The sequence below is a fragment of the Phascolarctos cinereus genome, unplaced genomic scaffold (genome assembly GCF_003287225.1).
Source record: "Phascolarctos cinereus isolate Bilbo 61053 unplaced genomic scaffold, phaCin_HiC Scaffold_1;HRSCAF=81, whole genome shotgun sequence".
Taxonomy (NCBI): Eukaryota; Metazoa; Chordata; class Mammalia; order Diprotodontia; family Phascolarctidae; genus Phascolarctos; species Phascolarctos cinereus.
In genome coordinates, this window is record NW_027555514.1 from 201,954,099 (window position 1) to 201,968,767 (window position 14,669).

The following is a 14,669-nucleotide window of genomic DNA, read 5'->3' on the forward strand; positions in this document are numbered from 1 at the left end:
CACACTAAATTCAATGAGAACTTTGCAAGAGTGATTTAAAAGGCAGTCTCTGATTTCATTTATCACCAAAAATATTAATCCTTGTTCAAAAATAGTTAATCAAAGCAAATAGGCTAATATAAATAAATGCTAACTAGATGAGCTAATTTAGTTAAACTCCATTTTCTAGCTACTGATTAGATCTTAAATTTATATTCAAGATATAGTTTTTAAAATATCCTCAAATAATTTTCTTTCTTCTTATTGTTAAAGTATAATGTTGAAGTTAAAAACTTTCTGGCTGCAACAACACCAAAATCTTCACAAGAGATAAAAAGCTTCTATAGAATTGATAAAATATCTAGTATAATGCCAGAAAAATAACCTCAAGATTACTGCAGAAGGGGATGATAGCTATACTGAGAATTTTACAATAAACTTCAAACTTCCATTATTTATTAGTGAAGAGAGTACCAAATAAAAACGTAGGACATCAGAGGTAGAAAGAACTATAGTAAAGAATTTTCTCAACTTAAGGACAGGGAAATATACTCCTACTAGGAAGTTTAAATAACTTTCCTAAGTTTACTCAGGTGGAATTGCCCATACAATTACAGAATCTAGAAACTATAGTCATATAACTATTATGCTACCTTTCACAATAATGGTATTAGTTATGCATTTTACTAAATGAGTATTATTTGCATTTGATGTACCTACTTATATAAAAGATGACTTCTAGAAATACCACTCAGACTAAGAGAGTATGGTCCTTTGACAATAATAGTAGTAATAATAATAATAATAATAATGTCACAGGCATAATAAGGAGGGAAAGTTTCTTCTATCTCTATCTGAAATACTAAGTCATTATAATCACCAAGATAAAGACAAAATAGAAAGAGAAACAACATTAATTTAATATAAAACTCTGTATATAGTTCAGATGAGGAAGCCAAACTGTCTGTTTTTGTGGATTTGGTGAAGATATACTCTTGGATGTTGACAATGTTAACTTTATTTTGAAGATACTAAGGTGTGGAAGTTGTTTTTTTGGGAGATGAGCAGGATCCTTGACTATCAAAACTAGTAGCCCGTCCAGGTACCTGAAAGACAGAAAATTCAGATAGCATGACAAAATTCAGGAATATAATTAGCTAGATTTCATTATTCTTGAATATTGATTTTTTTCACCTCAAATAAGATATTTGGTGGATAGTAAGTATACATATAACATGGACCTCTAGGAACGTGCAATTTGAAGTGGCATTTGGTACACGTATAGCATAATATAGAATATACAAGTAGCAACATATTAGTAAGACATGTATACTATTTTTGATTAGTCTTATATTTTATAAACACTATGGTTACTATGGAAATAAAATTGCTCATTATGAAGTTTGACAGAAAAAAGTGACCTCCTGATTCAGGCATGAAGTGGGTGTTAAGGAGAATCTTTTATATGGGAAAAAACCGAAAAATTAGACAGATGAGAGTGATACTTAACAAATGCTTGCTAACTGGTCGATTGTATCAATTTCTATATTACTTGCATATAGTCACTTCTGAGTTAGCAATTTTTGTCCTTGGCCAGTAACAATTTGTAAAAGTGATGAGCTGTGATAATGAGTACAAAAAAAATGAAATATTTTAACAGTTCAAAACTTTTCAAGATCCCTTAAGTCATCTCTGAGAAAGAAGCAATATAACCTGTAGAACTTTTTATTTTATTATTTTTATTTTATCCCTCTGCCTACCCCTCAGAGAGCCATCCCATAAAATAAATATTTTTAGAGAGGAAAAAAAGATGAGAAAAACTGGTTAATACCTAAAAAAAAGCCCCCAAAATATGTGTAATGCATATCACCTATGGAAATCTATCCTCCACAAAGAGTTAACTTGGGGGTGTCTTCTCTTAACTCTTTATGTCCCACTTGGTCTTTATGATTTTGTCATATTTACTTTTGATGTTTTTGATGTGTCATTGTTTCCATTTACATTGTAGTAGTTACTATGTATATCATTTTCTTGGCTTTGCTTACTTCACTCTAAATAAGTTCACAGAGATGTTTCCATGCTTCTCTATATTCGTCACATACAGAATTTCTAATAGCATATTCTTATACTGCTGTACCAGATTCTATTACATTAATGTGCTACAATTTATTTAGGCATTCCCCATTTAATCTGCATCCACTTTGTTTCTAATTCTTAGCTATCACTAAAAGTGCAGCTATAAATATTTTGGAATATATGTGGAATTTTTTCTTATTCTTGGTTTATTGGAGTATAGGTTCAGCGCCAGATCTCAAACTATACTACAAAGCAATAACCATCAAAACAAATTAATAACAGATAAGAAATACGTTTGAGCAGTAGAATAGATTAGGTATGCAATATGCTGAAGTAAACAACCACAGTAACCTAGTGTTTGATAAACCCAATGATCCAAGCTACTGAGGCTAGAATTTAGTATTCAACAAAAACTGCTAAGAAAACTGGAATGCATTCTGGCAGAAACTAGGCATAGATCATCAACACAAAGTATACCAAGATAAAGTCAAAATGGGTATATGATTTAGACATAAAAGGTAATATCATGAGCAAATTAGAAGAGCATGGAAAAATTATCTATCAGATCTATGGATAAAAAAAGTTCATGATCATATAAGATATAGAGAGAATTATGGGAAACAAAATGGATAATTTTGATCACATAAATTAAAAAGGTTTTTCGCTAACAAACCAATGTGGCCAAAATGAGAAGGAAAGGACAATACAGGGGAAATTATTTATAGCAAGTTTCTTTGATAAAGGTGTCATTTCTGAAATATATAGGGAACTGAGCTGTATTTATAAAAATTAAAAGCTGTTGGTTGAAATGGTTGAAAGATATGAACAGGCAATTTATAGAGGAAATAAAAATATCAATAAGCAAATAAAATGCTTTGAATAATTAATAGTTAGAGAAATGCAACTTGAAAGAATTCTGAAGCACCACCTCTCACTCACTAGGTTGGTTAACATGACAGAAAAGGAAAATGACAAATGCTAGAGGGGATGTGGGAAAATGGGTACACTAATGAAGTATTCATGGAGCTATGAACCGGCCATCCTGGAGAACAATTCGGAACTATACCCAAGGGGCTATAAACCTGTGCATACCATACTATAAGGTCAATATTCCAAAGAGATAAAATAAAATGGAAAAGGTCCCATATATAAAAAAGTATTTATAATACTCTTTTTGTGGAGGCAAAGAATTGGAATCTGAGGAAATGCCCATCAATTGTGGAATGAATAAATGAGTTGTGGTATATGATTGTGCTGGAATACTATTGTGCTGTCAGAAATGATGAAGGGGATGGTTTCAGAAAAACCTAGGAAGACTTATATAAATTGACGAAAAGTGAAGTGAGCACTAACACTAAGAGAACACAGTACACCGTAACAGCAATAATGCAGCAATAATCAACTGGGAAGCACTAAGCCACTCTGATCAGTATGATGATTCATGACAATTCCAAAGGACTCATGATGAAAAATGTTATTCGCCACCAGAGAGAGAACTAAATATGGAGTATAGATTGATTTTTTTTTCCAATTTTTTTCCAGTTTTTTGCATTTAATTTTTATTTTTTCTCAATTTCATGTAAACAAAAAATTCTAACCTTTATTTTAAACATTTTTTAGTTCATTACCAACAAAGCTCAGCAGCAAGAGATAGAAAAAGAAATTCCATTTAAAATAACTGCAGACAGTATAAAATACATGAGAATCTACCTGCCAACACAAACTCAGGTTCACACAAATAAAGTAAGATCTAAACGATTTGAAAGATATGAATTGCTCATGGGTAGGCTGTGCCAGTATAATAAAAATGACAATTCTACCTACATTAATTTACTTATTCAGTGCCATAGCAATCACACTACTAAAATTCATGTAGAGATAAAATTATCTTATAGAGATAAATAATACATAAAACAATAACAAAATTCATCTGGAAGAACAAAAGATCAAGAATATCAAGGGAATTAATGGAAAAAAATGCAAAGGAAAATGGCCTAGCCATACCAGATTTCAAACTATATTATAAAGTGGTAGTCTTCAAAATTATCTCATACTGGCTAAGTAATAGAATGGTAGATCAATGAAAAAAATTAGGTACACAAAACAGTGTAGTAAGTGACCATAGTAATCTAGTATTTGATAAACCCAAACACTCCAGTTTTTTGGGAAAAAAAACTGAGTATTTGACAAAAACTGTTGGGAAAACTGGAAAACTGTATGGTAGAAACTAGATATAGCTCAGCATCTTACACCATATGCCAAGATAAGGTCAAAATGTATACATGACTTAGATGTAAAGGTTGATATCATAAGCAAACTAGGAGACCATGGGACAATTTATCTGCAATATCTATTAAGAAGAGAAGAACTTATGACCAAACAAGATACAAAAGGAATTATAAGATGTAAAATGGATCATTTTGATTGTATTAAACTAAAAAGGTTTTGCCCAAACAAAACCAGTGCACCAAAATTAGAAGGAAAGTAGAAAACTGGGAAACAATTTTCATAGTGTGTCTCTGATAAAAGCCCCATTTCCCAAATATAGAGAAATAAGTCAGATTTATAAGAATACAAGTCATTCTCCAATTGCTAAGTGGTTAACATGAACAGGCAGTTTTCAGACAAAGGAATCAAAGCTATCTATAGTTATATGAAAAATGCTCTATCTAAATCACTATTATTTAGAGAAATACAAATCAAAACAACTCTGAGATAGCACTTCACACCTATCAAATTGGCTAATATAACAGAAAAGGAAAATGATAAATGTTGGAGGGGATGTGGGGAAAATGGGACACTAATGTGCTGTTATGAACTGATCCAGCCATTTTGGAGAGCAACTTGGAACTATGATCAATTTGGAACTATGCATCAGTTCATGTAAGTATTCTCAGGTTTTTCTGAAAGTATCCTGCTCATCATTTCTTATGGAGCAAGAGCATTCCATCACAATCATATACCACGTTCAGCCATTCCTTAATTAATGTACATCCCTTCAATTTCCAATTCTTTGCCACAAAAGAGCTGGTATAAATTTTTTGTACATACAGGTCCTTTTCCTTTTGCTTTGATCTCTTTGGGATATAGACCTCATAGCAGTATTTCTGGGTCAAAGAGTATACAGGGGTTTAAAGGAGTTTGACCATATTTCCAAATTACTATCCAGAATGATCTGATCCATTCACAACTCCACCAACAGTGTCTATATTTTTCCACATCTCCTCCAACATTTGTAATTTCCTGTTCTGTCATATTAACCAATCTGACAGATATGAAGTGGTATCTCAGACTTGTTTTAATTTACATTTCTGTCATCAATGTTGATTTAGAGAATTTTTTCATATGACTATGGATAGCTTTGATTATTTCATCTGAAAACTGCCTGTTCATATCCTTTGATTATTTATCAGTTAGGGAATGACTTGTATTCTAACAAATTTGACTCAATATTCTATATTTTTGAGAAATGAGGCCTTTATCAGAGAAACTTCTTGTGAAAATTTACCCCTAATTTCCTGCTTTCCTTCTAATCGTGGCTGTATTGTTTTGTTTGTGCAAAACCTTTTTAGTTTAATATAATCAAAATGATACATTTTACATCTTTTAATGCTGTCTGTCTCTTCTTTGGTTATAAATTCTTTCCTTATCCACAGATCTGACAGGTATTCCATGCTCCCCAAATTTGCTTATGATATCACTTTTTTTTTCTAACTCATGTACTTATTTTGACCATAACATGGCATATAGTGTGAGATGGTGTGAGATGTTGGTTTATACTAGTTTCTACCAAACTGCTTTCCAGTTTCCCCAACAATTTTTGTCAAATAATTTATTTTTCCAAAATCTTGTGTCCTTGGAGTTTGTCAAACACTAGATTGCTACTTAGTATTGTGAATCTAATCTATTCCATTGATCTACCACTCTATTTTTTAGCCAGGACCAGATTGTTTTGATAATTACCATTTTGTAATACAGTTTAAGATCAGGTACTGCTAAGCAAGCTCCATTTACAGTTTTTTTCATTGATTCTCTAAATATTCTTGACCTTGTGTTCTTCCAGATGAATTTTGTTATAATATTTTCCCATTCTATAAAATGTTTTTTGGTAATTTGATTGGTATGGCACTGAATAAGTAAATTAATTTTGGTAATATTGTTATATTTATTTATTGACTCAATGTACCCATGAGCAATTAATAAGCAACTAATATTTCTCTAACTGTTTAGATTTGACTTTATTTGTGGGAAGTGTTTTGTAATTGTATTCATAATGTTTCTAAGTTTGTTTTGGTAGGTAGTCTCCCAAGTATTTCATATTGTTTGCAGTTAGTTTAAATGGAATTTCTCTATTTATTACTGCTGGACTTTATTGGTAATATATAGAAATGCTGATGATTCATGTGGGTTGGTTTAGTATCCTGCAACTTTGCTAAAGCTGTTAATTATTTCCATTAGTGTGTTGGTTGATTCTGTAGGATTCTTTAAGTATACCATCATATTATCTGCAAAGAGTGATAGTTTTGTTTTCTCATTGCCTATTTTTATTCCTTCAATTTCTTTTTCTTATCTTATTTCCATAGGTAGCATTTCTAGAAAAATATTGAATAACAGTGGTGACAACAGAAATGCTGGATTCACTCCTGATCTTCTTGGAAAGGTTTCTAGTTTATTTCCATTACAGATAATGCTTGCTGATGGTTTTTAGATAGATACTACTTATCATTTCAAGGAAAGCTCCATTTATTACTCTGCTTTTTGTTGTTTTTGATAAGAATGGGTGCTGTATTTTGTCAAAATTGTTTTCTTCATCTGTCAAAATAATCATAGAATTTTTGTTGGTTTTCTCATTAACATAGTCAATTATGTTAATAATTCCCACAATATTAAACCAGGCCTGCATTCCTGGTATAAATCTCCTTTCAATGGTATTTATGATATATTACTGTAATCTTTTTTTCTAATATGTTACATAAAATTTTTGCATCAATATTCATTAGGGAAATTGGTCTAGTTTTCTTTCTCTATTTTTGCTCTTTCAGATTTAGGTATCAACACCACACTTATGTTGCAAAAGGAATTTGGTAGGACACTGTTCTTCAAATATTTGGTGGAATTCACTTGTGAATCATTTTGGTCCTGGGGATTTTGTCTTAAGAAGCTCATTTATTGGTTATCCAATTTCTTTTTTTTAAGGCAGGGTTACTTCAGTACTGTATTTCCTCTACTGCCAATCTGGGCAATTTGTATTTTGTAAATATTCATCTTTTCACTTAGATTGTAAGATTTATTAGCATATAATTGGGCAAAATAGCTCCCCAAATTGCTTTACTTTCATCTTCATTGGTGGTGAATTCAATCTTTATTTTTTAATATTGGCAATTTGGGGGTTTTTTCTTTTTTAAAAAAATAAAATTAACCAAATGGTTTATATATTTTATTAGCTTTTTACAAAACCAGTACCTAAATTTATTTATTAGTTTTTTTCAAAGTTTCAATTTTCTTAATGTCTGCTATGATTTTCAGCATTTCAAATTTGATGTTTTTTATTAGAGATTTTGATTGTTTTTCTAGTTTTTGAAGTTGCACACCTAATTTATTGATCTGCCTTTTCTCTATTTTATTGATATACGCTTATTTAAAGACATAAAATTTCCCCTAAGTACGCTTTGGCTGCATCCCACACATTTTGGTATGTTGTCTCATTATTGTCATTCATTGTCTTTGATGAAAGTATTGATTGTTGGGGCAGCTAGGTGGTGCAGAGGACAGAGCACCGGCCCTGAAGTCAGGAGTACCTGAGTTCAAATCTGGCCTCAGACCAAACACTTGACACTTACTAGCTGTGTGAACCTGGGCAAGTCACTTAACCCCAATTGCCTAAAAACCAAAAAAACAAAAAGAAATTATTGATTGTTTCCATGATTCGTCCTTTGACTTTAGGATTCTTTTTAAAAAATTAATTAATTTATTTTTAGTTTTCAACATTCATTTCTACAAGATTTTGAGTTCCAAATTTTCTCCCCATCTCCCCCTCCCCCACCCCAAGATGGTGTACGTTCTGAATACCCCTTCCTGCAATCTGCCCTACCTTCTATCACCTCTTCCCCTTCCCTTATCCCCTTCCCCTTCTATTTTCCTGTAGGGCAGTTTAGATTTGTATACCCCATTGCTTGCACATCTTATTTCCCAGTTGCAAGTAAAAACAATTTTTAAAATTCATTTTTAAGACTTTGAGCTCTAAATTCTTCCTCTCTCCCCATCCACCCTCATTGAGAAGGCAAGCAATTCAATATAGGTTATACATGTGTAGTCATGCAAAACACTTCCATAATAGTCATGTTGTGAAAGACTATATTTCCCTCCATCTATCCCTCCCCCCAATTTATTCTATTTTCTCCTTTGACCTTGTCCCTCCTCAAAAGTGTTTGCTTCTGATTACCCCCTCCCTCAATCTGCTCTCCCTTATATCATTTCCCCCCTCTCTTATCCCCTTCCCCATTATTTTCCTGTAGGGTAAGATAGATGTCCATACCCAATTGAGTATATATGTTATTTCTTCCTTAAGCCAAATCTGATGAGAGTAAGATTCACTCATTCCCTCTCACTTTCACCTACTTCCCTTCCACTGTAAAAGCTTTTTCTTCCCTGTTTTATATGAGATAATTTACCCCATTCTATCTCCCCCTTTTCTCCTTCTACCCGTACATTCCTCTCTCAACTTTTATTTTTTAGATATCATCCCTTCATATTCAACTCACTTTGTGCCCTCTGTTTACATATACATATATATACATACATATATCTATATCTATATCTATATATAGTAGTTGGACTGAATATATGTGTGTGTGTATGTGTATTCCCTCCAACTACCCTAAAACTGAGAGAGGTCTAATGAGTTACAAATATCATCTTTCCATGTAGGAAACAGTTCAACAGTTCAAACAGTTAAACTTTAATAAGTCCCTGTTTACCTTTTCATGCTTCTCTTGAGTGTCATATCTGAAAGTCAAATTTTCTATGCAGCTCTGGTCTTTTCATCAAGAATGGTTGAAAGTGCTCTATTTCACTGAATTTCCAATTTCCCCATGAAAGATTATACTCAGTTTTGCTAGGTAGGCAATTCCTGGTTTTAATCCATGTTCCTTTGACTTCTGGAATATCATATTCCAAGCCTTCTGATTCCTTAATGTGGAAGCTGCTAAATCTTGTGTTATCCTGCTTGTGTTTCCACAATGCTTGAATTGTGTCTTTCTGGCTATTTGCAATATTTTCTCCTTGACCTGGGAACTCTGGAATTTGGCTATAATATTCCTAGGAGTTTTCCTTTTGGAATCTCTTTCAGGATGTGATTGGTAGATTCTTTCAATTTCTATTTTACCCTCTAGTTCTAGACGATCAGGGCAGTTTTCCTTGATAATTTCTTGAAAAATGATGTCTAAGCTCTTTTTTTTTTGAACACGGCTTTCAGGTAATCCAATATTTTTAAAATAATCTCTCCTGGATCCATTTTCCAGGTCAATTGTTTTTCCAAGGAGATATTTCACATTTTCTTCCATTTTTTCATCTTTTGGTTTTGTTTTATAATTTCTTTATTTCTTACAGATTCATTAGCTTCCATTGCTCCATTCCAATTTTTAAGGAATTATTTTCCTCTGTGAGATTTTGGACCTCCTTTTGATTTGGCCAATTCTGTTTTTTAACGCATTCTTCTCCTTATTGGCTTTTTGGACCTCTTTTACCATTTGGTCTATTTTTTTTAAGATGTTATTTTCTTCAGTATTTTTTGGGGGGTCTCCTTTAGCAAGCTGTTGACTCATTTTTCTTTTTTTAAAATTTCTTTTTTTTATTTTGATTTATCAACAATCACTTCCATATGCTTTTGAGTTGAAAATTTTTCTCCCCCTTCCTCCCCACCACCCTCCCCAAGATGACACACAATCTCATATAGGCTATACATTTACATTCCTATTAAACGTATTTTCACATTAGTGAAGTTGTAAGTAAAAATTAAAACCAATAGGAGGAACCATCAGAAAGATGAAACAAAACTCAACAGAAGGTAAAAATAAGTGATAGCGATTCGACTTTCACAGTTCTTTCTTTGGATGTGGATATTATTTTCCATCATGAGGCCTCTGGGGATATCTTAGATCCTTGTATTTCTGAGAAAGGTTAAGTTTATCAATATTAGTCATCGCACAACATGGCTGTTATTGTGTACAATGTTCTCTTGGCTCTGCTCACTTCACTCAGCATCAGACCATACAAGTCTTTCCAGGTTTTTCTGAAGTCAGCCTTTTCATCATTTCTTACAGCACAATAGTATTCCATTACATTCATATACCACAACCTGCTCAGCCATTCCCCAATTGATGGGCATCCTCTCAATTTCCAATTCTTTGCCACCACAAAAAGAGCGGCTATGAATATTTTCGTATATGTGGGTCCTTTTCCCATTTGTATGATCTCTTTGGGATATAGCCCTAGAAGTGCTATTGCTGGATCAAAGGGTATGCATATTTTTATAGCCCTTTGGGCATAGTTCCAAATTGTTCTCCAAAATGGTTGGATCATTTCACAACTCCACCAACAATGTATTAGCGTTCCAATTTTTGCACATCCTCTCAAACATTTATCATTTTCCTGTTTTGTCATGTTGGCCAATCTGATAGGTGTGATGTGGTACCTCAGAGTTGTTTTGATTTGCATTTCTCTAATCAATAATGATTTAGAGCATTTTTTCATATGACTATAGATGGCTTTAATTTCTTCATCTGAGAACTGTCTGTTCATATCCTTTGACCATTTATCAATTGGGGAATGGCTTGTATTCTTATAAATTTGTTAATTTCTATATATTTTAGAAATGAGGCCTTTATCAGAGAGACTGGTTGTAAAAATTCTTTCCCAATTTTCTACCTTCCTTCTAATCTTAGTTGCATTGGCTTTGTTTGTGCAAAACTTTTCAATTTAATGTAATCAAAATTATCCATTTTGCTTTTTGTAATGTTCTCTATCTCCTGTTTGGTCATGAATTCTTCTGTTCTCCATAGATCTGATAGGTAAACTATTCCTTGTTCTCCCAGTTTGCTTATAGTATCAGCCTTTATATCTAAATCATGAACCCATTTTGACTTTATTTTGGTATATGGTGTGAGATTTGGGTCTATGCCTAGTTTCTGCCATACTCTTTTCCAGTTTTCCCAGCAGTTTTTTCAAAGAGTGGGTTCTTGTCCCAGAAGCTGGGTCTTTGGGTTTATCAAATAATAGATTACTACAGTCATTGACTACTGTGTCTTCCATATTTAACCTGCTCCGCTGATCCACCACTCTATTTCATAGCCAGTACCAAGCAGTTTTTATGATTGCTGCTTTATAATACAATTTAAGATCTGGAATTGCTAGGCCACCTTCCCCTGCATTTCTTTTCATTAGTTCCTTTGATATTTTGGACCTTTTGCTTTTCCAAGTGAATCTTGTTATTATTTTTTCTAACTCTATAAAATAATTTTTTGGTAGTTTGATTGGTATGGCACTGAATAAGTAAATTAGCTTAGGTAGGATTTTCATTTTTATTATATTAGCTTGGCCTCCCCATGAGCAGCTGATGTTTTTCCAATTATTTAGATCTGATTTTATTTGTGTGAAAAGTGTTTCGTAATTCTGTTCATAGAGTTCCTGGGTTTGTTTCAGGAGGTAGACTCCTAAATATTTTATAATGTCTACAGTAAGTTTAAATGGAATTTCTCTTTCCATCTCTTGCTGTTGGGCTTTGTTGGTAATATACAGAAATGCCGATGATTTATGTGGGTTTATTTTATAGCCTGCAACTTTGCTAAAGTTGTTTATTGTTTCAAGTAGTTTTTTACTTGATTCTCTAGGATTCTCTAAGCATATCATCATGTCATCTGCAAAGAATGATAGCTTTGTTTCTTCTTTACCTATTCTAATACCTTCATTTTTTTTTCTTCTTGTATTGCTAAAGCTAATGTTTCTGGAACAATATTGAATAACAGTGGTGATAATGCACATCCTTGTTTCACCCCTGATCTTATTGGAAATGCTTCCAGCTTGTTCCCCCCCCCCATTACATATAATGCTTGCTGATGGTTTTAGATAGATGCTATTTATTTTCCAGCTTGGTTGTTTTACTGATGAGGTATTTTATGTTTTCATCTGTTTTTTCATTTTTTTGTTTCTGTTTGACTGATTCTTGCTCTCTCATAGAGTCATTACCTTCCATTTTTCCAATTCTAGTTTTTAATAGATTGTTTTCTTCTGTTAGTTTTTGTACTTCCTTTCCAATTGGCCAGTTTTGTTTTTTAGGGACTTGTTTTCTTCAGTGTACTTCTTTTCCAATTGGCCAATTGTATTTTTTAAGGACTCTTCTACCTCTCTCATTTGACTCTTAAAATCTTCCTTGAGTTCTTCTAAGAAGGTTTTTTGGACTTCCGACCAGTTCATATTTCCTTTTGATGTTGCAGATGTGGATTTGTTGACAGTGTTGCCCTCTTCAGAATTTCTGTCTTGATCTTCACTCTTCTCATAATATGAATCTATGGTACGTTTCTTTTTACTCATGGTGCTTCTTTATTCCCTGGCCTTTAAAGAGATTGAGCTCTTCTGCTGGGGAACAGAGAGCACTGACCCAAGCTTCTTGTGTTGGGAGCCTAGGTCTTGGTCACTGGCTTTGTGTGCTGGGGCTTCTTATGTTGGTAATTACCTCTGGCAGCTTACCTCATGTTGGGCTGGAGTCAGCAAGGCTGGAAATTTCAGGCAATTCTAGGTTGCCTGCTTTTCCTTTCCTTTAGCTTTCTTCAGCCCCTTTTAGATGGGTGGTGCAGGTTGTTTATCTGACTGGGCCCCCTTACAGTGCTGCCTCCCTTTTTTCTGCTAATGCACTGGGAGATTCCTTTGAGGTATAGTGCCAAGGCACCTGGTGATTTTCTGAGCTGGTTTCCACCAGTTCCCCTGCCCTCTCTGAGGCACTTTGAGGTCCAGGTGTTGGTGTTTGCCTGCTCTACCACCTGGGCTTCAGGATCTCCTCCTGGTTGACAGTTGGAGGTTGTAGGGTTCTGACAGCTTACCTAGAGTTGGGTTGGAATCAGCAAGGCTGGGACTTTAGGAAGACCCTAAGTTGCTTTCTTCAGCTCCTTTCAGATGAATGACACAGGGTACTTATCTGCCTGGGGCCCCTTGTCATTCTGCCTCCCATATTTTTGCTGAGGCACTGGGATGCCCGTTTGCTGGGCTGCTCCACTGCTGCTCCCTGTCTTTCTTCTAGTTCAGCTGTTCCAGGGTTTTTTCCTGGGGTGATATTTTCTGGGTTTTCAGATGTTGACAGGGGAGAGTGAGAGCAACTACCTTTTTTATTCTGCCATCTTGGCTTCCGGAAATGGAAGTACGTTGACTCATTTTTCATGATTTTCTTGCAACACTCCCATTTCTCTTACCAATTTTTCCTCTACTTCTTACTTGCTTCTCAAAATCCTTTTTGAGCTCTTCCATGACCTGAGACCAACTCGTATTTTTCTTGGAGACTTTGGATTGAGGAGTGTTAACTTTGTTGTCTTTTTCTGATTGCATGTTTTGATTTTCTTTGTCACCAAAGATTCTATGGTCTGACATTTTTGCGCTGTGTGCTCATGTTCTCAGTCAATTACTTGAGTTATAAACATTTTGTTAAGGCAGGGGTCTGCTTCCAGTGTGGAGGGTGTACTGTTCCAAGCTTCAGGGGTTTTGTGCAGCTGTTTTTAGAGATACTTCTAGGAACCTATAAATTTTTAGTTCTTCCAATGTGGTATGATCAAAGGTGAGATGTTTACTCCTTTTCTGGCCTGTGCTCTGGTCTATGAATGACCACAAGCACTTTTTTCTGCCTTGGTACTATAAAGGTTACCTCTCCACCACTGCCACAAACTCTCCCATGCCAGCACTCCTCCTAGCCCCAAGACCACCACCCAAAACTATGACCCAGATCCAAGCATGAGTGATGCAAGTGAATCCTGCCTCAGCATCAGCAAAGAGATCCCTGCAACCCACTCTGATCAGCCACTTGATTCCCCCCACCATCTGTGGTGCACATCAAACTGACCTTTCCTACTGACCTTCTAAGTTGTCTTTGTTGTTTGTGGATTCAGAAGTCTGGAAACCATCACAGATGCCAGTGATTAAGTCCCCTGAGGCAGCTCAGGGTTTGCTGGGCCCTGTCTTTGCCTGTGCCACCCAAGGTGAACTGTGCTCCTCTCCCAGCCCAGCACAACAAACCTTTTCCATCAACCATTCAGGTTGTCTTGGGCTGGAAATTTGTTTCACTCTGTCTTTTTGTGGGTTCTGCTGCTCTAGAATTTTAGAGTCATTTTTAAAGGTATTAGGAGGAGTTTTGGTAAGAGCAAGTCCTTGCTTTTACTGCACCATCTTGGCTCTGCCACACTTTAGGATTCTTTAGGATTAAATTATTCAGTCTTCAATTAATTTTTAATGTAAGTTTCCACAGTCCTTTTTTCAATATAATTTTTTATTGTATTATGGTCTGAAAAAAATGCATCTAATATCTCTGCTTTTCTTTAGTTGTTTGTGAGGTTTTTACGCTCTGATACATAGTTAAT

General features: G+C 34.4%; 1 protein-coding gene across 1 annotated transcript in view; it reads right to left on the minus strand.

Moving 5' to 3' along the window:
• Positions 1 to 323: 323 nt before the first annotated feature.
• SYT10 (synaptotagmin 10) overlaps positions 324 to 14,669 on the minus strand; it is a 133,548-nt gene continuing 119,202 nt past the window's right edge. Inside the window, exon 7 of the mRNA XM_020973671.2 lies at positions 324 to 1,085. Coding sequence (XP_020829330.1) covers positions 1,011 to 1,085 — 75 coding nt within the window. The 3' untranslated portion in view covers positions 324 to 1,010. The remainder of the gene's footprint in view (positions 1,086 to 14,669) is intronic.